This window comes from Somniosus microcephalus, chromosome 4, assembly GCF_052327205.1.
Source record: "Somniosus microcephalus isolate GS21.2 chromosome 4, FLI_Smic_1.0, whole genome shotgun sequence".
NCBI classification, from domain to species: domain Eukaryota; kingdom Metazoa; phylum Chordata; class Chondrichthyes; order Squaliformes; family Somniosidae; genus Somniosus; species Somniosus microcephalus.
Genome location: NC_140990.1, coordinates 74,345,229 through 74,367,665, shown reverse-complemented (window position 1 = coordinate 74,367,665; position 22,437 = coordinate 74,345,229). Strand labels below are relative to the sequence as shown.

General features: G+C 50.1%; 2 protein-coding genes and 1 pseudogene across 2 annotated transcripts in view; 1 reads left to right on the top strand and 2 right to left on the bottom strand.

Moving 5' to 3' along the window:
• LOC147119236 (uncharacterized) overlaps positions 1–22,437 on the bottom strand; it is a 192,878-nt gene that overhangs the window by 148,832 nt on the left and 21,609 nt on the right. Inside the window, exon 2 of the mRNA XM_085984906.1 lies at positions 4,584–4,919. Coding sequence (XP_085841032.1) covers positions 4,584–4,919 — 336 coding nt within the window. The remainder of the gene's footprint in view (positions 1–4,583; positions 4,920–22,437) is intronic.
• On the top strand, positions 5,044–5,754 carry LOC147119238 (uncharacterized; annotated as a pseudogene).
• LOC147119237 (uncharacterized) lies at positions 14,463–20,268 on the bottom strand. The gene has a single exon (XM_085984905.1). It carries the CDS (start codon positions 17,103–17,105, stop codon positions 15,144–15,146), a length of 1,962 nt encoding a protein of 653 aa, XP_085841031.1. The 5' UTR covers positions 17,106–20,268; the 3' UTR covers positions 14,463–15,143.

Sequence of the window (22,437 nt, the reverse complement as noted above, 5' to 3'; positions counted from 1 at the left end):
TGTGAACTGTTCCCGCAGAGACTGAATCTGTAAACTGTTTCCCACATAGATTATACCTGTGAATTGTTTTACATGAAGTTGAATATATGTTATGTTTAATGGGGGACTAAGTATGTTGTAAGCTAAAAAGGGAGGATTGTAGTGTATGTATCCGTCTACCTTTAAGAAAATCATTGTATGTAACCGTTCACCTTTAAGAGAACTATTTTAGGTGTGGCACTACTTTGTTGGCTTCTGTATACTGTAATACCGACGGTGACCACACCGGTATATAAGTGCTGTGTCAGGATTTATTTGACAGATTCGCCCTGACCTTCGAATAGTAAAGTCCTGTTTTAAGTTACTCTGGTAGTCTGTGTATTAATTAACTAAACAACTCACAGACTTTACACCAACGAAGCCATTGGAAAAGAGTTTTGAAGACATAGTAACGATACTAAAGGAACATTTAAACCCCACACCGCTGCTGATAGCAGAAAGATTCAAGTTTCACAAACGGAACCAGCATAAGGATGAAAGTAATGCTGATTATTTAACAGAACTGCGCAAACTATCGAAACACTGCCAGTTTGGAGTGGGACTGGCAGTTACCTTAAGGGATAAGTTTGTGTGTGGGCTTCAAAGTGAAGGAACCCAGAAACGGCTTTTATCTGAAAAGAACCTTACGCTGGAAAAGGCTTTCAGCATTGCGGTATCATATGAAGCAGCAGCACGGGGCGCTGCAGAGATACAACAGGGACTGCAAGAATATGGCACAAACGAAATGTCATATGGAACAGAGAAGTGCTATCGCTGCGGCAGAACAACACACGACCAGAATGATTGCTGGTTCAAAGACAAAGTGTGCAGACAGTATGGAAAAGTAGGACACATAGCACGAGTCTGCAGGTCGGGAAAGAAAACCAGCAATAAGAAACCTACCAAAGGAAAGTACAAGAAGGTACATAAGATGACGGAGAATAGTTCAGATGAACAAAAGAGTGATAACGACTCCGAAAGCAGGGAACTGAGTTGTCTGAAACTACATAATGTGATCACAATGGAGGATCACTGAACCATTTGGGTCACTCTCAAGTTAGCAGTCCAGGTAAAGATGGAATTGGACACAGGATCAGCCCTAACAGTCATAAACCGATGGGACTACGAGCGGCTATTCTCACACATACCCTTGAGTGACACAAAAATTATTTTGAAGACGTACACGGGGCAAAAAGTCTACCCCAAAGGAAAAATAAGGGTGACCGTTATATATAACGGTAAGGAAACACCAAAACTAGACCTGTATGTATTGCAAGATGGAGGACCACCATTACTGGGACGTGAATGGATCCGGAAAATACAACTGGATTGGCATTCCATACAGGCACTGACTGTGGCTGACAAAAAGGATGATGACGTCACACCTGGGCGACTGTCAAAGATCCTAACTGACGCGAAAGAAGTGTTCCAGCAAGGACTCGGAACACTAAAAGGCATGACAGCGATTATTAAAATTGAAGAAAACGCAAGCCCAAAAATTTTAAGTCCAGACCGGTACCTTATGCGATCCGCCCAGCCGTCGAAGCAGAGCTGGAGAGTCTGGAACGTTCAGGTGTACTGTCCAAGGTAGACTGGAGCGAGTGGGCTACACCCATCGTCCCTGTGATGAAAAAGTCGTTGAGCAGCACGCCTGGGGAACCAAGGAAGGTTCGCATCTGTGGGGTCTTTAAGGTAACAGTGAACCCGGTCCTTCACACTGTACAATATCCACTTCCGCGGATTGAAGATATTTTCGCCTCACTATCTGGAGGGAAACACTTCACTAAGATTGATCTGGCCCAGGCGTATCTGCAAATGGAGGTAGAAGAAGCATCAAAAAAATACCTCACAATCAACACCCATAAAGGTCTCTACCAATACAACCGGCTGGTATTCGGGGTAGCATCAGCTCCGGCTATTTGGCAGAGGGCAATGGAACAAGTCCTGCAAGGGATCCCAGGGACCCAGTGTTATTTGGACGACATCCTGGTCACGGGCGAAAATGACAGTGATCACATTGCCAACCTGAAGCAGGTGCTCACTAGATTGCAGGAATATGGGCTCCGAGCTAACCGCCCCAAATGCGAGTTTTTTAGAAAACAGATCTCATATTGTGGCCACGTTATCGATAAAGAGGGGTTACATAAGTCCCCAGAGAAGATTGAGGCAGTAGTCAAGGCTCCAGCACCGGAAAATGTGTCACAACTGAGGTCGTTCCTCGGGCTGGTAAACTACTACCATAAGTTCTTGCCAAATTTGTCTACAATACTACACCCACTGAACACCCTACTGCAAACTGGGGTGCCATGGAAGTGGAGTGACGAATGTAGCCGAGCTTTCCAGAAGAGCAAAACACTAATCACATCGAAAGAGGTATTGACCCATTACAACCCAGCATTACCAATTCAGTTGGCATGTGATGCATCACCCTACGGCATTGGAGCGGTGCTGTCGCACAAATTCTCGGACGGCTCAGAGAGACCAATAGCCTTTGCGTCACGATCACTAACCTCAGCCAAGCGTAACTACGCCCAGATTGACAGGGAGGTCCTCAGCCTAGTGTGGGGAGTGAAAAAGTTCAATCACTATCTGCACGGGCAGAAATTCACCTTGCTGACTGATCACCAGCCTCTTGTCTCCATTTTTATTCCGAAGAAGGGCGTTCCAGTGATGACTGCGCAACGACTATAAAGATGGTCACTTTTTCTAGGGGCGCACCACTATGAGATTGAACATGAGGGCATGAAACAGCATGGAAATGCTGATGGGCTATCACGCCTGCCAGTGCCTACTGCGGAGGAAGCACCAGCAGTGGATCCTGTCGAAATATTCCATTCGACTATAGTTGAATACCTACCGGTAACTAACGCTTGTATCGAAAAGGAAACCCGAAATGACCCGGCACTGTCTTGGGTATATGATTTGACGGTGAAGGGATGGCCAGCACATGGCAACTCACTGTTGTAAGCATTCTCGACAAGGAGAGAACAGCTGTCAGTGTGCCGGGGAACCTTGATGTGTGGATCCCGAGTGGTAATTCCACCCAAGTTAAGGGATAGAGTGCTCAATGAGCTTCATGAGGGTCATCTGGGAGGGGTAAAAATGAAAAGCCTAGCCAGGGCTTATGTGTGGTGGCCGGGAATCGATAAACAAATCGAGGACCTGACCAAGAGCTGCTCAGGATGCCAGAAAGTCCAAAATGCACCACCACATGCCCCTCTACACCCATGGGAGTGGCCCTCATCTCCATGGCAATGGGTGCATATTGATTTTGCTGGTCCATTCATGGACTCAATGTTTTTAATAGCCGTGGATGCGCACTCAAAATGGCCTGAGGTCATCAAAATGTCCTCCATCACCACGGAGATAACGATTGCAGTCCTACGGACCATTTTGGCCAGGAATGGCTTGCCAGAACAGGTTTGCTCCGACAACGGACCACAGTTTGTGTCCGAAGAGTTCCGGAGCTTCTTGAAAACGAATGGAGTAAGGCATTACACATCCGCCCCGTATCATCCAGCCACAAATGGATTGGCTGAGAGGTTCGTACAAACCTTTAAGAAGGCAATAAAGGCTATGTACAATGACAACATTCCACTGCAGCACAAGGTGGACAATTTCCTGTTCGCCTGCCGGAATGCGACACATGCAGTCACCAACCAGGCCCCAGCCATGATGTTCTTTAACCGAAGGTTAAGATCTTGCCTGGATTTGCTCAGACCAAACGTACGAAGAGATGTTGAGAGTAAGCAATTCCAGCACATCCATGAGAAGCCAACACGGAGCTTCAATGTAGGGCAACCAGTCTTGGCCCGCGACTACCGAACAGAAAAATGGCAGCTAGGAACGATATGCACACGGCAGGGCCCACTAATGTACACAGTGGACGTTGGGGAGAGCATCGTGAGATGCCATGCTGACCAGATCCTAGAGTCACAGGAACAAGTCAACCCCATGCCTTGCCCATACGTACTTGGTGATGAACCCGATGTACAGGTCGCATCTACCCCAGAAACAGTAGCATCGGAAGCTGATGAACCAACCGACGACAGGGGGCCAGAATTGCCTCCGCACCAAGAGCAAGACACTCGGGAAAGGCGCTATCCAGAAAGGATCAGGAAGCCTCCCCAAAGACTAAATATATAAATAGACTATTTTCAGCTAATGCTGCATGTTAAAAGTGTTAATTTTAATTAGTTTGATATTTAATTGTTAAATGTGTGTTATGGTACTGTTAATCTAAAAGGGGAGGAATTGTAACGTATATACCTTTAAGGGGGGGGTACTACCTTTTACAGCCCATGTATACTGTAGTACCGGCAGTGACCACACCTGTATATAGCACTGAGTAGTAATCTGTACAGTCAGTTGCAGTGTGAGCCACGTTGAGTAAACACCTGTTGTACCGTTCTCCGCAGTCTGTGTCTTATTATACACGGACGCAACAATTAACAGCAGCAATAACAGCAGAATCCAACCCCTGCAGTCACTTGTGAACTCGCTGGTGTTTCAGCAAGTTGGATGACTGAGTGAATCCCTTCCCACACACGGAGCAGGTGAATGGCCTCTCCGCAGTGTGAACTCGCTGGTGTTTCACCAGGCGGGATGGCAGAGGGAATCCCTTCCCACACATGGAGCAGGTGAATGGCCTCTCCCCAGTGTGAGTGCATTGGTGTCTCAGCAGACCATTTGCACTTTTAAAGCTCAGCTCACACTTAGAACATTTAAAAGGTTTATCATCAGAGTGAACAAGTTGATGTATCAGCAGGTTGGATGACTGAGTGAATCCCTTCCCACACAATGAGCAGGTGAATGGCCTCTCCCCAGTGTGAACTCGCTGGTGTGCCAGCAAGTGGGATGACACAGTGAATCCTTTCCCACACACGGAGCAGGTGAACAGTCTCTCCCCAGTGCACTGACTGTGGTAAGAGCTTTAACCAGTTACACAGCCTGAAAAAACATTGCACTGTTCATAGCGGGGAGAAACCGTACACGTGTTCTGTGTGTGGACGAGGCTTCAACTGATCATCCAACCTGGGGAGACACAAGAACACCCTCACAACGGCGAAACCATGGAAATGTGGTGACTGTGGGAAGGGATTCAAATACCCATCCCAGCTGGAAACTCATTATTACAGTCACACCGGAGAGAGACCGTTCACTTGCTCTGTGTGTGGGATGGGATTCACTAAATCATCCGGCCTTGTGACACAGCAGCGAATTCACACTGGGGAGAGGCCGTTCGCCTGCTCTGTGTGTGGGAAGGGATTCACAGAGTTGTCCAAGCTCCAGACACACCAACTTGTTCACACTGATAAGAGACCTTTTCAGTGTTCTGACTGTGAGAACAAGTATAAAAGCAAAAATGATCTGCTGACACATCAACGCACTCACACTGGGGAGAGGCCATTCACCTGCTCCATGTGTGGGAAGAGATTCTCTTGGTCATCCAACCTGCTGAGACACCGACTTGTTCACAGTGACGAGAGACCTTTTAATTGTTCTGTCTGCGAGAAGACCTTTAAAACCACAAAGGATCTGCAGACACACTAACTGGTTCACACTGATGAGCGACCTTTTAAATGTTCTGTCTGTGAGAAGACCTTTAAAAGCACAAGGGATCTGCTGACTCACCAATGCACTCACACTGGGGAGAGGCCATTCACCTGCTCCGTGTGTGGGAAGAGATTCACCCGTTCATCCAACCGTCTAAAACACCAGCGAGTTCACAAGTGACTGCAGGGCTTGGATTCTGCTGTTATTGCTGCTGTTAATCACATCCAGGACTGCACCATGTTCACTCTAACAGTTGGGTTCCATTTCTGCTGATCTTAAGCTCCAGCTCAGTTACAGGGGTTCTTATTATTCTGGATAAACCATCTGGGATTTTACCTGGCAGCATAGTTCTAGAGGTGATTAACGTCTGACTCGCCGAACTGCCTGACAGTGAACCTAGTTTGGATCACCGCTTAATCTTTGATCTTCAGTGGAATACAAGCCGTGTCCATGCAAACTGCGCTCATAATTTATCCCTTTTTGTCCTGGGATCATTCTGGTGAATCTGCGCTGCACCCTCTCCAAGGCCAATATATCCTTCCTGAGGGGCCAAGCCCAGATCTGAATCCAGTGCTCCAGGTCGGGTCTAACATGGAAACATAGAAGATAGGAGCAGGAGTAGGCCATTCAGCCCCTCGAGCCTGCTCCGCCATTCAATGAGATCATGGCTGATCATCCAAATTCAGTACCCTGTCCCTGCTTTCTCTCCATATCCCTTGATCCCTTTTGCCTTAAGAAATATATCTAACTCCTTCTTGAATATATTTAATGTATTGGCCTCAACTGCCTTGTGTGGTAGAGAATTCCAAAGGCTCACCACTCTCTGGGTGAAGAAATTCCTCCTCATCTCTGTCGTAAATGGCTTACCCCTTATCCTTAGACTGTGACCCCTGGTCCTGGACTCCCCGGCCTTCGGGAACATCCTTCCTGCATCTAGTCTGCCTAGTCCTGTTAGAATTATATAAGTTTCAATGAGATCCCCTCTCATTCTTCTAAACTCCAGTGAGTATAAGCCCAATCGACACAATCTCTCCTCATACGTCATTCCTGCCATCCCAGGTATCAGCCTGGTGAATCTTCGCTGCACTCTCTCCATGGCAAGAACATCCTTCCTCAGATAAGGCGACCAAAACTGCACACATTACTCAAGATGTGGTCTCACCAAGGCCCTGTACAACTGCAGCAAGACATCCTTGTTCCTGTACTCAAACCCTCTCGCTACGAAGGCTAACATACCATTTGCCTTCTTAACCGCCTGCTGCACCTGCATGCTTACCTTCAGCGACTGTTGCACAAGGACACCCAGGTCTTGTTGCACTTCCCCTTCTCCCAATCTATTGCCATTCAGATAATAATCTGCCTTCCTGTTTTTGACACCAAAGTGGATAACCTCGCATTTATCCACATTATATTGCATCTGCCATGCTTCTGCCCAATCACCCAACCTGTCCAAATCATACTGGAGTTTCTCGGCATCCTCCTCACAGAACACACGTCCACCCAGCTTTGTGTCATCTGCAAACTTGGAGATATTACATCTAGTTCCCTTGTCTAGATCATTAATATGTATTGTGAATAGCTGGGGTCCTAGGACCGATCCCTACGGTACCCCACTAGTCACTGTCTGCCACTCGGAAAAAGACCCGTTTAATCCAACTCTTTGCTTTCTGTCTGCCAACCAGTTCTCTCTCCAAGTCAATGCCTTGCCCCCAATCCCATGTGCCTTAACTTTACACGCTAATCTCTTATGCGGGACCTTATCGAAAGCCTTCTGAAAGTCCAAATACACCACATCCACTGGTTCTCCCTTATCTATTTTACCAGTTACATCCTCAAAAAATTCCAGTAGATTAGTCAAGCATGATTTACCTTTTGTAAATCCATGTTGACTTTGTCCGATCCTGTCACTGTTTTCCAAGTGCTCTGCTATTACATCTTTTATGATGGACTCTAGCATTTTCCCCACTACCGATGTCAGGCTTACCAGTCTGTAATTCCCCGTTTTCTCTCTACCACCTTTTTTGAATAGTGGGGTAACATTAGCTACCCTCCAATCCATGGGTACTGTTCCAGAGTTTATCGAATGATGTACAGCTGTAACATCACTTCCACCCCTTATTGGTTACTAGGTGCTGCTTGATGACTCTTTCCATCACTCTGATGATTGAGAGTAGGCTGACAGGACGGTAATTCGCCGGGTTGAATCATTGACCAGGGCTGGTTGTCTGCCTTGATGGTGATGGAGGAGTGAGGCCACGAGTTTACAGATTTTGGTGGAACACAATTCAGCTGCTGCTGTGGGCCCACAGTACCTCATGGATGCCCAGTTTTGAGCTGCTAGATCTGTTAATCTATCCCACTTCGCACGATGGTAGTGCCACACGATACGATGGTGGTTGTCCTCAGTGTGTGGGCAGTATTTGGTCTCCACAAGGACTGTGCAGTGGTCACTCTGACCAATACTGTCACAAACAGACGCATCTGCGACAGGTAGATTGCTGAGGGCGAGGTCAAGTAGGTTATTCCCGCGTGTTGGTTCTCTCACCAGCTGCCTGCGCTGAGAGTGGTTGTGATGGTTTAATGGTGGTCCCCATGACCCAGGGTGCCGCAAGCCCCACCTCTCACACACTCCGATTGGTTGGAGGACCAACTGCCCGCTCGGTCCTCCAGCCCCGCCCCACTCTTTCTATTGGTCCAGAGCACCTGTCAATCACCCGGGCAGTGTGAGCTGAGCATGCACAGGCGACGGTGGCGACTGTGGGTGAGGCAGCAAGTGAGAGATGGGTGGAGGGAGCGGGTTAATAAACCCCGGGGGGACGCGGGCTGCACACCCCCTGAGTGCAGCCCCAGGCCCCATTATTAAAACACTCAACATTATCCGCTTCACAAACACCTGGAGTGGGCCTCAGGCCACAAACAAGAGCCTCCGGGCCGGGCGTTTGCCCCGAGCGGGGCGGCAGCTGCAGGGTTTTCTCCCGGTGACAGGCCCGGTTTAATGGCCGCCATCTTGAGAGGCTCAGGGGGCAGCAGGGCACATGCGCGGCCCCCTTGGCCAGGAACCAGGAGGAGAGAATCTTGTCAAATTCTATCTTAGACTCACAGTGATGGCTTTTGTAAACTCCTTTTACAGGCTGTGAGAAGGGCAGCATTCATACACCAAACATCAAATCAAGATCTGACCGAGTCACTCCATTCATCAGGACCCGAATATCATCGGCCTTTGAATATGGAAGGAGAAATGTTTGTCTGTTCTGTCTGTGGGAAAAGATTTCAAACATCAGTGTGACTGGAAAAGCACCGAGACACACACAGCCGAGTGAGAGTGTTCCAGTGCACTGACTGTGAAAAGAGCTTTAATCAGTTACACAGCCTGAAAAAACATCGCATCATTCACAGCGGGGAGAAACCAGACATGTGTTCTGTGCATGGACAAAACTTCAACTGATCATCCAACCTGGAGAAACATAAGGACACCCGCACCATGGAGAAACCGTGGAAATATGGGGATTGTGGGAAGTGATCCACATACCCATCCCAGCTGGAAAATCATCGGCGCACTCACACTGGGGAGAGGCCGTTCACCTGCTCCAAGTGTGGAAATGGATTTACGAATTCAACCCACCTGCTGAGACACCAGCAAGTTCACAAGTGGCTGCAGGGGTTGGATTCTGCTGCTTTTCCTGCTGTTAATCACATCCAGGACTGAACCATGTTTATTCTGACAGTTGGGGTTTGTTTCTGCTGATGTTAATAAATTCTATAACTGGGCTGGAGTTAAATATTCTGGATATATAGCTGATAAAGTTCTCATGTCCCTTTAACGACCACTGTCTGTGAACATTCCGCTTATTTCAGGGACTCTCATCAGAAATTAGTTCACAATAAAATTATACATTTGACTTCAATCCTTTAATCTTTGGTACAATTCAGTGTCTGAAAGGTTCCACTGATTAACATCTCCAATTAGAAAGTGCTGATTAATCTTCGCTGACAATTCTTACTGACTTGCACATTACACACAGTGGCACCTCCATTATCCACCAGAAAGAAGGGGAATGGGAATTGGTGGAGAATCGAGAGACCCAAATGTTTCCCTCCCATCTGGTAGAGCAACCCCCTTGGCACGGGAATGGAGACAAGTCCAATCGAAATAACGGGCTGAGTTTAATCTTTCTGGGCCTGTGGGGTTGGTTTGTATCAGACAGGAGGAGATTGGTGTCAGTGACTGTGGGGTTGGTTAAAATCAGACAGGAGGAGATTGGTGTCAGTGAATGTGGGGTTGGTTTATATCAGACAGGAGGAGTTTGGTGTCAGTGACTGTGGGGTTGGTTTATATCAGACAGGAGGAGATTGGTGTCAGTGACTGTGGGGCTGGTTTATATCAGACAGGAGGAGATTGGTGTCAGTGACTGTGGGGTTGGTTTATATCAGACAGGAGGAGTTTGGTGTCAGTGACTGTGGGGTTGGTTTATATCAGACAGGAGGAGATTGGTGTCAGTGACTGTGGGGCTGGTTTATATCAGACAGGAGGAGATTGGTGTCAGTGACTGTGGGGCTGGTTTATATCAGACAGGAGGAGATTGGTTCTGTAAGGGGTTTTCGTCCTCGAGAGGTTTCCCAGAGGTTTCTCTCTCTAGAGGCCTCTCTCTCTTGCACAGTAAACCTTGAGTGGTTCGACCCACTCGCCCCTTAGATTCTGTACTCTGGATTTAGGCGCAGGAACTACAATGTAGAGAAAACTCGTGTAGACCAAGTTTGATTAATCAAAATAAAATTTTATTGCAAATGGGAAAATATATCAAATCAAATGCAACACAGATAAGAGTACGGTACATGGGAGGGAAAAACAAACACAAACAAATCATAACGACACAGTACTAACTAAAGCAAATACAGGCATCTTATACTCTACAAAGATCATCATGAAATAAGGAAACACACGGAACATCGAGGGACAACAACTCATGTTAATTGTACCCTTAAATCCACCCCCTTATTAAACCTATTTAGATCTAATTGTGAAGAGCCAGAAACATGCTCACCAATCCCAGTAGGAAGTGCAAGGTTTTGAAATCAAGTCTGTGTTTGGTCCTTTCAGGCGTCTCGTCTCCACGTGGATCGTGGAGCCCCTGCGAGCTGCGCCACACCTCTCTCCTGAGGTGGGGGTCGGGGCGGCTGGACACCGGCGGGCCTGGATGTCGGCGGGGTTGAGGATCATCGGCTCAACCCTGGTTAGAGGAGCTTTGGGCTGGTGTGGCCTCTTCTACCTTCAGCTACGGCCCGGGGATGGTCGATGATCTCCCGATATGCTTCCCCAGGGCGGAACGCCTGCGATTGACTGCTCCTTCTTCTGGGTGTCCGGATTCAAGTTGCGTGTTTCCAACTCTTTAACCCGGCGTGTCTGTGTTCAAGCTGCAGGCTTGCAACTGTCTGCCTTCCAACTCGATCTGGCCTGCCTGCCCCGACTGCTTCCGAGCGCTTGCTTGTGTCTTTAACTGCCGAAAAGTCTCTCCAGATATACCTTTTTTCCCGAGGCCTCACTTCCCGCCCAAAATCAGGTTAGTCTTTGTTTTAACTTTGGCGGCTTTGAGCACAGCGGGCAGTTATTATATTTAAAATCATTTGAAGCGGCTGGTAACAGGCCCATCTCTGGTTGGAAATGGCTTTCATTGTTTAGAATGTCCTGCTGATCTCGTTACCGAGCCATTGGTGTTGTCCTCATGAATATATATTGTCCTCTTTCGTCTGGGTCAACATTTAGATGGCCCCTGTCTCCAAGCCGATCTTGAGTGGATCTGCATCTAATCCATATGCATGCCTGTGGGTCTGGTTTCGTTCTCTCCGAAACGGCTTCCAGAACTTACTGTGGGTTCAATCCACATAGCTGTCTGAGGTTGCACAGGAACCATTTTAAAGTGCCCCAATGAGCTGATCACATGGTCTGGTGGCCATTTTGTATGCCCCTTTTTCTGGGATTCTTTTAAAACAGTCTTTAAAATCACGGCCTCTTCTGCCATTTAACCCTTATTAATATGAAATCCAATTTTGCGAATCCTACACTCCCCCCTGATGATACTGTAACTTGCTTGGAGTATCATAATTCTGGGTGAGCAAAATTTTCTGTCCTTCCACAATCTAACCATCCCCAGTATTTACCTATCTATGACCCCACGACACATGCATTTCCCATTTCAGAAAAATCTAGTGCACATTAAGCATCTATAGATGGTAATACCTTGGAGCTAAAAATCTTATAGCTTACTTCCAGGTGTGAAGGGGGTCCTTATACCCCTACATCACCTAGTATATACACATTACCTTCTAATAATGACATCACATCTAATTAAACTTCAATCTATATATATAAACGGATGCTTCTTTCTGTCTGTCTGTCCTTCTGTCTGTCCTCGGGTGTGCGTCTGTCCGGCTATGCGCTCGAAAGTTACAGGGCGTACCTACGCGTGCGTTACATTGAAAGAAAGCTTACCTTTCCAAAACGGTCTTAAGCGTATTTACGTTTCGGCCGGGCTAAAATCACGCCCGCGGTATCCGAAAAACCTTCAACATTCCGCTCATTAGCATCTCATTATCCGCTCATTAGCGGCAGAGTGACCTCGAGGTCGACCAATCGTACGCCGGGTTGCTGGCGCGTGCGGCCGGGCCCTCCTACGGTCGAGTGATGGGACGATTGACCAATCCTACGCTTTGGTGACCTGACGGTCGACCAATCGGTGCGTGTGTGGGCGGGCCTTATTGTTCTGAACCGAGGGGAGTAGCCGCCATCTAGCTTCCATTCTTTTTCCTGCTTTCTGCGTCTTTCTTTTCAAATATACATTTCCAGCAAAATAAAATTGCTTTTATTAAATTGTTTAAAAAAAAACTTCATTCATTTGTAAATATTTTCTCTAACCTGAAGATTATTTTTCCTACCTTTCCCCGTTTTTGTTAGGCCTCAAAGCCTGGGTCTTTCTTGCCCAGCCAGGCCCAAGCTAGGTAATTGTCCCACGGCTTCTGCTAAGCTCCTCACCCCCACCCCCCCGGTGTCACGTTACCCGGGGCAACGGCGTCAGCCACAAGGGTCAAGGTGCGCGCGCAGCAGGAGCAGTTGAGACTCGGCGTCTCTCTCTGTTCCCCGCTCGGCTCGGGCGGGGCTCTTGGGAGTGCGGATCTCAGCCGGGGCTTGGTGAGCGGGAAGGGTTACCCCGGCAACCGGGCCCGCCGGCCGCCTCACAGCCACAATCGGCGGTCTTGAAGCCAGCTCAGGAGGACGGGGCTCCGGATGGCGGGGGGCCGGTGCTCGGAAGATCGGGCCTCTGGAGTTCGGTGCTTGGTGGGGGGGGTGGGTGGTGTTGAGGTGGGGGGGGTTGGGTTGGGGGGGGGGAGGTTGGGGTGGGGGGGTTGGGGTGGGTGGGGGGGTTGGGGTTGGTGGGGGGGGGTTGGGGGGGTGGGTGGGGTGGTGGGGTGGGGTGTGGTGGGGGGTTTGGGGGGGGTGCGGTGGTGGTTGGGTTGGGGTGTTGGGGGGGGCCAACCTCGGGAGTTCGGGGGGGGGGTGGGGGGGGCGAGCCTCGGGGATCAGGGGGCTCGGGGACTCTCCCCCTTCCCCTCCCAATTCAATTCAATTCAATTCAAATCGCTTTATTGGCATGACAAGTTACATCTTATGTTGCCAAAGCACCGGAAAACATTCATGTTTGTTCACAAAAATACAGATCTATCCATACAGTGTATAAACAGATATATCCCTGAGTGTATAAATATATACTTTCATATAATTTATATATATTTTCTTATATTTACTGGTTGTCCCTCTGTTTATGGCAAGCTGTAACATAGTGTGCTGCTAGTGTTATGCAATTTCTCTCTTCCCCTAGTAGGTATGGGAGTTTTTGGTCGTCATTCAAATTTCTGATTTCCGGGCATATTTTTGTGAATTTTGGGTAGAAATTCTCCCTTATGCCCTGATATTTTCTACAAGCTGTGAGGAAGTGCATCTCTGTCTCCACCACTCCCTGACTGTAGTGAGAGCATATCCTGTCCTCTCTTGGTAGCTGGGTCTGTCTGTGTCTACCTTTTTCGATCGCCAGGTTATGTTCACTAAGTCTGTACATTGTCAAAGTTTTTCTCAGTTTGCTATCCTTTACCATGGTCAGGTAATCAGTCATGTTGTATTGTCTGTTTAGGGCCAAGTAGCAATTGAGTTTGCTTTGGGTTTTTGTTGTTTCTGCCCAATATGACAGATATTTTTCCTTTTGCTTAGCGACGATTGTGTTGGGTCGAATTATTTGTGTTACGCTGTCACTGTCCTGGGGCTGGTTATTGTTAGTAGTGTTAGTAGTTACTTCACTGAGTCCCAGGACTAGTTGACTGAGGGTATTCTTCTTTATGGCCCTCCCCCCCTCCCCCTCCCTCCCTCCCCTCCCCCCCTCCCCCCCTCCCTCCCCTTCCCCTCCCCCTTCCCACTCCCCTTCTCCCTCCCCCCTCCCCTTCCACCCCTCCCCCCCTCCCCTCCTTCCCCCCCTCCCCTTCCCCCTCCCCTTCCCCCTCCCCCCCTTACCCCCCTCCCCCTCCCTCTCCCCCTCCCCCCTCCCCTTCACCCCCTCCCCTTCACCCCTTCCCCCCACTCTCTTTCCCCCCCTTCCCCCAGTTGCTCTCTCTTCCCCCCAGTCGCTCTCTCTCTTCCCCCCAGTCGCTCTCTCTCTTCCCCCCAGTCGCTCTCTCTCTTCCCCCCAGTCGCTCTCTCTCTTCCCCCCAGTCGCTCTCTCTCTTCCCCCCGTCGCTCTCTCTCTTCCCCCCAGTCGCTCTCTCTCTTCCCCCCAGTCGCTCTCTCTCTTCCCCCCAGTCGCTCTCTCTCTTCCCCCCAGTCGCTCTCTCTCTTACCCCCAGTCGCTCTCTCTCTTCCCCCCAGTCGCTCTCTCTCTCTCTTCCAACAACAACATGCCCTCGAAAAAGCCTCGGCACCGCCGGGCACTCCAGCTAGTAATAAAACAAAATACATACGAAAATCCCCAAAACACATGAATACACATCAAAAATAATACAGAGGATGGAGGGAAAACTTTAACTTTATACAAAGCGTCATAAATCTAAACGGGTGTCTCTTCTTCTACCCGCACATAATGCTCCCTCCATTCCCCTCTATTCTCGTACTTTTGCAAATGTTTGACCCTTTTACAGTGTACAAACAACAAATACACTACAATGACAACCTGGCACACTACAAGAATGTGGGAGGCTATCCTAATCCAGGAAGGGACTTCTATATTAGTGAACAGGTCCCACCACGGTGGGGTCACTATGTCCAATATGTCTGCCCCTATCTCTAAAGTCTTCTGCTCCAGTGTGTAGAAGTGTTTCTGTGAAACAACAACGGCTTTTAATATCTTGGTGAGGTTTTCAGGGAGAGGGGGAATGATATATCCAAAATGTGCAACGAATCACTGCAAATCAGTGAAATTCTCTTTCACAGTGAGGTGACCAGTGGAAGGTTCAGGGATGGGGACAATTCGCTCTTGGGCCACTTGAACTTCTGCCCTGGGCTTGAAACAGAAGCTGCTGTCACTCACCGGACACTAACCATGTTGTCCATGCTGGTAGTGGGGCACTGCAGTGGTGACACAGTATGTCCCACCTCCTATATATGGCACCTGCGGGGGCACAAGGCCTTGTGCCATTGCCTCCATGGTGCAATTTATAGGCTTCGCGCCAGCAGTTCTGAACCCGCACTGTGGTTTTGAATGGGCATTCAAGTGCTGGGGACACAGGATGATGTGTGCTCCGCGGCTCCGGCACCCCGAGAGGTTGGTCCCCATCATTGCATGCTCCCATCGAATGACGTAAGGTGGGACCCCCATGTAGCGAATGCGCGCACCCCCCTGAATGACTCCAATGTTCTTCACCCTGTATACCGGGGCGGGTTTGGCTGTCTTTCCCATCACCGGCATTCTTACCACTATACCCATAATGGTGTGATTAGACCGTCCACAGTCCACTGGGACTGGGTAGGCCTCTGAAACTAATCTGAGCTGGCACGGTCTCAATTTATTCTCAAAAGGGTGGAGGGCTGCGAGGTGCTTGTTGCTAATCCAGGAGGGGACTAAGCCTTGCTTTAAATCCTCCAGATTACTGCGGCCCTCGCCCAGTAACCACGCCCCGTATAGCACACAAGCTTCGTTCTGCGCATCCTGATCGGACGCATTCCGATCCTCCCTAATGAGAGCATTTACCGTTCTGGCGTGTTTCTCCAGCTCCGCTATTATCTCTTTTAAGTGTAATGTCATGGCCTGGTCCTCATGTAACTCAGAACCCACTACCTTATTCTCATCAGTCAGTATCTTTCTTAGCTGTGTTTTCAAACCATTAATCTGGGTTTGCAGCTCCACATCATCCAGTGTGTTGATGACGGAAGTTCCTGTATTAAAAGCTGTAAAAATATCATTTACTGCACCCCTTCTTTGTCTCCCTATTCTGTCCAAGACCTCATGTGGTGTGATGTACAACTCGGCTCTGTCGAATTCGTAAAACTGTTTAAACATGTTTGTTAACAGGACCTGGTATAATTGCTCCATTTCCTTGGGGCACCACGCTGGCAATCTTACCTCGGTGAGGTTTAAAATCACCGAAGTCACCGCGTAGTGGACCCCTTGGTACAGTACCTGACCTGTGGGTACCAATACCATTCTGTTCCCGGGTCCCTTTGTCGTGGTGGGGCACCCTTCCCTGAGGGCTTTTGCTACCGGAACTGTGGGCAGGGGCTTGCGGGGTCGGGTGATGAGCTCAGTGGCGTTTACTGGGATCTGTGAGTATAGGACTCCGCACGCCCGTGAGCTGACGTCCAACCTCATTCCTTGCCCAGCATCTTGCCACTGTCTTTGGAAAAAGATGGAGATGCCTGTGGGGCAAGCGCTTTCTGAACCCCACATACAGATGTAGATCCCCTCATCTGGCTCCCACCATTTGTCCCAACAGACACTCAACCCCCCGTGTGTCCCTGTAATTGTCTGATGGGTGTTATTACCCAATCTTTCCCACTCCACAGTGGAGTTCTCCATGGTGCTGTTCAACTTGCGCAGCCACCACCAGTGGTCCAAAGGTACATGTCCATGGCAAACAAGGCAAATCTTCTTGCCCACGGTGACGCTGATCCTGGGCGCAATGATCCGCACCTTGGGGCACATCAGAGATGTTTCTCTGTATGCAAACCCTGTCTGGCTGGAGTATTCAGAAGAGTTCGACCCCAGCCAACCTGGCCATCTCCCTTCATGGAAGTAGGCCGCAGTCTCTTCAGCGTCCCGTGAGCCGGTTCCATCAGTCGCGATGGGGCCTCTATTTCCAGAGCACCCATAAACGGTGGAGTCCTTGGTGTGGCCCCGATAGGCCCAGCTCCATCCAGCCATCGCAATCGCGACGAGGATCCCTCTCATCTTTACTGGCTTCTGCAACAAACCACACAAATATAGCCAGGCTCCCGAGAGATTCTGGCTTAGGTGGCGGCATGATCGGGTCTTACGACCTCGATCCAAAACAACACACATACTGGGCAGATTTAAAACTACTTAAAACTCTAATCATCTTTAATATATACACACCTTAAACTTAAACTTAAACTAAACTTATGTACAGCGCTGCCCGTCCCCGGGCGGCTTGCCTAATCCCTGATCGGACTGCAGCTCGCCGCTCCATGTGGCGGGGCTGCAGTGACCTGTGTCCCTGGTTCCCCGCAGCCTTTTGCTGTTAATCGGGGACTGTGTTTTCTCAATGACTTCTGAAGTCGGCGTCTACTGGGAGTGGGTGACTCGGGCCAAGACTTTACAGGCTGAGGCGTTCGGGTCGACCTGCGAGGAGGTACTTTGGACGTGGCTCCCTTAGCGAGTGGACCTTCGGGTGGGACCTCAGCTCTCACAGCCCGTGGCTCTCCCACGACTGTAGGCTTCGGCTCCCTTCCCTCAGGCTCCGCCCCTTTAGGATTTGGGCAGGCTCCCTTGGCGAGTGGACCTTCGGGTGGGACTTCGGCTCTCACAGCCCGTGGCTCTTCCACGACTGTGGGCTTCGGCTCCCTCCCCTCAGGCTCCGCCCCTTCGGGAATTGGGTCTGTGGCAGACGGCTCCTCCCCACCTGTCCCTACAGGTGGAGGATCTCTGCCCCCAATTTCTACCTCCCCCACGCTTGAGTCGAGGGCGGGACCTAGTCCTCCGACTCCACCTCTTCCAGAATCGTGTCGAGGGCGGGTCCTTGTTGTTCGGGTCCCTCCTCGTCTGAGTCCCAGGCCATCGGAGAAAGCTCCCCCCAGGTGGGCGGGACCTCCTCTCCTTTCAAGCAGGCTACAACACCAGCTTGTGTGGTCTGTGACTCATCGCGCGCCTCAGGCTGAGGATCTTTATCCTCAGACCTGGCTTCGGTTGCTGATGCTTTTGCACCCGGTTTAAACAGTTTGCACTGATTGATGTGAAACCATTTAGTGCGCCAGGGCAACTTCACTGCGTATACCATGGGGCTAGCTTTGCCTACAATTTTGTAGGGTCCCCAGTACAGTGGTTCTGAACTCCCCACTCGGGCAGAGTCTCCTACCATGACCTTATCTCCCACTTCCCACTCCTGGGCTCCGGTGGCGGGGATCGATAGATCTTATACCGATTCCCGCCTGGCCTGATCTACGGCTTTCTCACCGGCGCGGATGGTCAGACCCAGGAATTTCACCTCCGGCTGGCCGATCCATGCCTTCTTTGGGTTTACTTTAAAACCCTTTCTACCTAACAGCTCCAATAACTCGGCCATGCTCCTCTCTTGAGTCTGTGAACAGGAGCAGGTCGTCCAAATACTGCACTAGCTGATGGGGCTGGCTGAACTCTTTTAAACTTCCTGCCATGCATTGATGAAAAATGCTGGGGCTGTTGTGGAAACCCTGTGGCAAGTAGTTCCAGGTGTACTGTTGCCCTTTAAACGTAAAGGCAAACTTGTACTGATCCTCCCTCCATAAAGGGATGGACCAAAACCCATTAGAAATATCCAGCACCGTGAACGTGGTCGCGGAGGCTGGAATACTCCCTATCAGGTCGGCAATTGCTGCTACTGTCGGCGCGCAGGCTGGGATGTTGCTATTGAGGGCTCTGTAGTCCACCGTGGCTCTCCAGGAATCGTCCGGCTTCTTTACCGGCCATAACGGAGAGTTCACATGGGTGGCTATCGGTCTCAACACGCCCTGCTGCACCAGTGAAGATATTGCTATCTCCATGTCGGGCTCCGCTTCCCTGGGGAAGCTGTACTGTTTTTGGGGTCGGGCCATGGGGTCCCCATCTACGCTAACCTCAAACCCGGTGACCCTCCCGCAATCATGCTTGTGAGTGGCAAACGTCGCTAGGTGGTCGCACACGAATGCCTGTAAATCTTGTGGGACGCCCGTGACCATGAGCTCGAGGTCGTAGCCCTCTTTTGGCTTCACGGTACACAGGGTCCCCCTTTCTCCTTCCCCTGGGATGACGACTACCTGGCCTGGCTCACCCTTACCCGCTCCCCAAAGACAATGGTTTCTTAGGTCCACGAGGATCCCGTGTTCGGCCAAGAAATCGGACCCTATGATCCCTTTCCCATTCTCCACCTCCCACTTCATTAGTATACACCTCCACTTGGTGCGGAGTGGTCCTATATGAATGGAGAGGGGAATGGAATGTGCGCCAGCCTGTTCCTTGCCTGTGAAGCCCGACAGAACATATGGAACCCCGGTGGACAGAGGCGAGGTGGCGGGGTTATCTGTGTGGATCATGGTGCACGATGCCCCCATATCCAACAAATAGGTCCCCTTCACCTCCTGCACTTACATCTCCATGAGGGGTCGCCTCCATATATCGTATTGCAGCGCACACAAGTAAACAGGCTGCACCGGCTCTAGTCATTTGGGCACAGCGGTCGGGGTTTCGGGAGCGACAAGACCGGTGGTGACAGCTATTTTCCCCTGCGAGGTCATCAGAGACCGCATTGTCTGTATGATCACTTCAATCGCAGCGGGATCCATAACTGCACCAGCTCCTTGTGCTGGGACAGGAGCTATGGCTTGGGTTTGGGCTGGTGCTGGGGCAGTGGTCTGGGCTTGGGCTTGGGCTGCGGGAAATCTCCCTTTATTATCCTTCCACAGATTTCTACAGTCCTTGCGCCAATGTCCATCCTTCCCACACCCGTAGCAATTGAGCTTGGCTTGGACAGGGCAATTCCCTTCCTGACGCCACTCCTTTTTGCTTGGGGCTGCGGGTTTTGCCCCATGCACCTTTCCCTTCTGGGGTGGTGTTTCCTGACCTCTGCAATTCTTATACGCCACATTTAACTGATGGAGCACCGTTTCTTCCGTGACACCGGGACCTTGGGGATCAAACCAAGACCTGGCTAGGGCCCGTATCTCTGGCAAGCTGTTGGTAACCAAGCAACGGAGCCAATGAACCCGCTGTTCGTCGCTCATTTGAGCCCATTCAGGCATACCCGGACAGCTGCGTCGATATACTGGCCACAGCCTTTCTGCGAAAACCCGTGGGGGTTCTCCAGATAACTGCACGGTCCCTTCTACATGGTCGAACAGACTACCGTCGTCCACTCCCATTACTTCTAAAACTTCCTCCCTGAGATCCGTGTACCCTTTCCGTCCCCTCTTGACATCCTCTGAGAGACACTGAAGGATTGTGGGATCCAGGGAGAAAAGCAACAGTTTGACCTGTTCCTGATCATCACAGTCATTAATGGCTGCTGTTTCCTCTATCTCTCTGAAATGAATCGAGGGATCTCCCTTTACTGTGAGTCGTGCGAGGTGGCTCACCATGGACCTTAATTGCGGGCCAGCGTAGGACACCATGAGCTGGTTCTGGTGGGGCCCAATACTGCCATCGGCAGCGTTGGGACCGAACCTCTGGTGCCGAGCGGGACACATCGGTGCCGGTCCCGTCTTTGCTACCAGTGGTTCTTCCACACACTCCACCTCGGCTACCTCCTCTTTCACTACCCCCTCCTTTTCCGACCAAGTCTCACTATAGCTCAGCGGTGCTGAGGGCTCGGTGGCTGGTACCACAATTACCTCAGCTGGAATCGGCTGTTTTGATTCCTTCAAAAAGTCCATGTGACTGGCTTTCGGGCTGACGAGACACACCATGCCTTTTGCCTTAACCAAGGCCGTTCTTAGGTCCTCTATGATCTTTTATCAGGGTCCGTGGTCTGCGCTCTCAAACCCGTGCTCGAGGGCCAGCTTGTAAGGTGCCTTAACCTCCACTACTCTCTCCTCCTGCGCTCTTAGCTGTTGTGCGAGGCGGGCGTTTTTCTCCCGTATCCTCGTTTCATTAATCTTTGCCTCAGTAACCTGGCACTCCAGGTACTCTATCCTAGCCTGATGCTGACTAGCTACCACTTGGCATTCCTGATTCAGCGCGTGAAGCGCTGTGATGAGTTTTTCCCCTCCCATGGCCTTTTCCTCTATCTCTGCTGCCTGAGTCGTGATCTTGGCTGCCTCTGCTGCAACGACCCGGTCCAAGATCTGGACCTGCTTCTTGTAACACATCAGCCACACTGCCTTTTCCACTGACTTCTTATGCTCTTTGCTCTCTTTCCACCTGATGGCTGCATCCACTGGACGCCCATCCAGCAAGAGATCGGAAATCCACTGTTTAGTGAGATTTACCTTGCCAAAGACAAAATCCGCTATCCTCTCATCCATTGCATTTCGACCATTCAAACTTGGATCTACTACATTGCAATCCTGCTGCCAGAGTCCTGCCGCGGTCGCCATTTTCTGTAAGGGGTTTTCGTCTTCGAGAGGTTTCCCAGAGGTTTCTCTCTCTAGAGGCCTCTCTCTCTTGCACAGTAAACCTTGAGTGGTTCGACCCACTCGCCCCTTAGATTCTGTACTCTGGATTTAGGCGCAGGAACTACAATGTAGAGAAAACCCGTGTAGACCAAGTTTGATTAATCAAAATGGAATTTTATTGCAAATGGAATAATATATCAAATCAAATGCAACACAGATAAGAGTACGGTACATGGGAGGGAAAAACAAAACACAAACAAATCATAATGACATTATACAAACTAAGGCAAATACAGGCATCTTATACTCTACAAAGATCATCATGAAAGAAGGAAACACACGGAACATCGAGGGACAACAACTCATGTTAATTGTACCCTTAAATCCACCCCCTTATTAAACCTATTTAGATCTAATTGTGAAGAGCCAGAAACATGCTCACCAATCCCAGTAGGAAGTGCAAGGTTTTGAAATCAAGTCTGTGTTTGGTCCTTTCAGGCGTCTCGTCTCCACGTGGATCGTGGAGCTCCTGCGAGCTGCGCCACACCTCTCTCCTGAGTTGGGGGTCGGGGGCGGCTGGACACCGGTGGGCCTGGATGTCGGCGGGGTCGAGGATCGTCGGCTCGACCCTGGTTAGAGGAGCTTTGGGCTGGTGTGGCCCCTTCTACCTTCAGCTACGGCCCGGGGATGGTCGATGATCTCCCGATATGCTTCCCCGGGGCGGAACGCCTGCGATTGACTGCTCCTTCTTCTGGGTGTCCGGATTCAAGTTGTGCGTTTCCAGCTCTCCAACCCGGCGTGTCTGTGTTCAAGCTGCAGGCTTGCAACTGTCTGCCTTCCAACTCGCTCTGGCCTGCCTGTCCCGACTGCTTCCGAGTGCTTGCTTGTGTCTTTAACTGCCGAAAAGTCTCTCCAGATATACCTTTCTTCCCGAGGCCTCACTTCCCACCCAAAATCAGGTTAGTCTTTGTTTTAACTTTGGCGGCTTTGAGCACAGTGGGGCAGTTATTATATTTTAAATCATTTTAAGCGGCTGGTAACAGGCCCATCTCTGGTTGGAAATGGTTTTCATTGTTTTGAGTGTCCTGCTG

Coding starts and splice junctions, on each gene's coding strand:
- LOC147119237 (XM_085984905.1), bottom strand. CDS start 17,105: ATGTGTGTTGTTTTGGATCGAGGTCGTAAGACCCGATCATGCCGCCAC.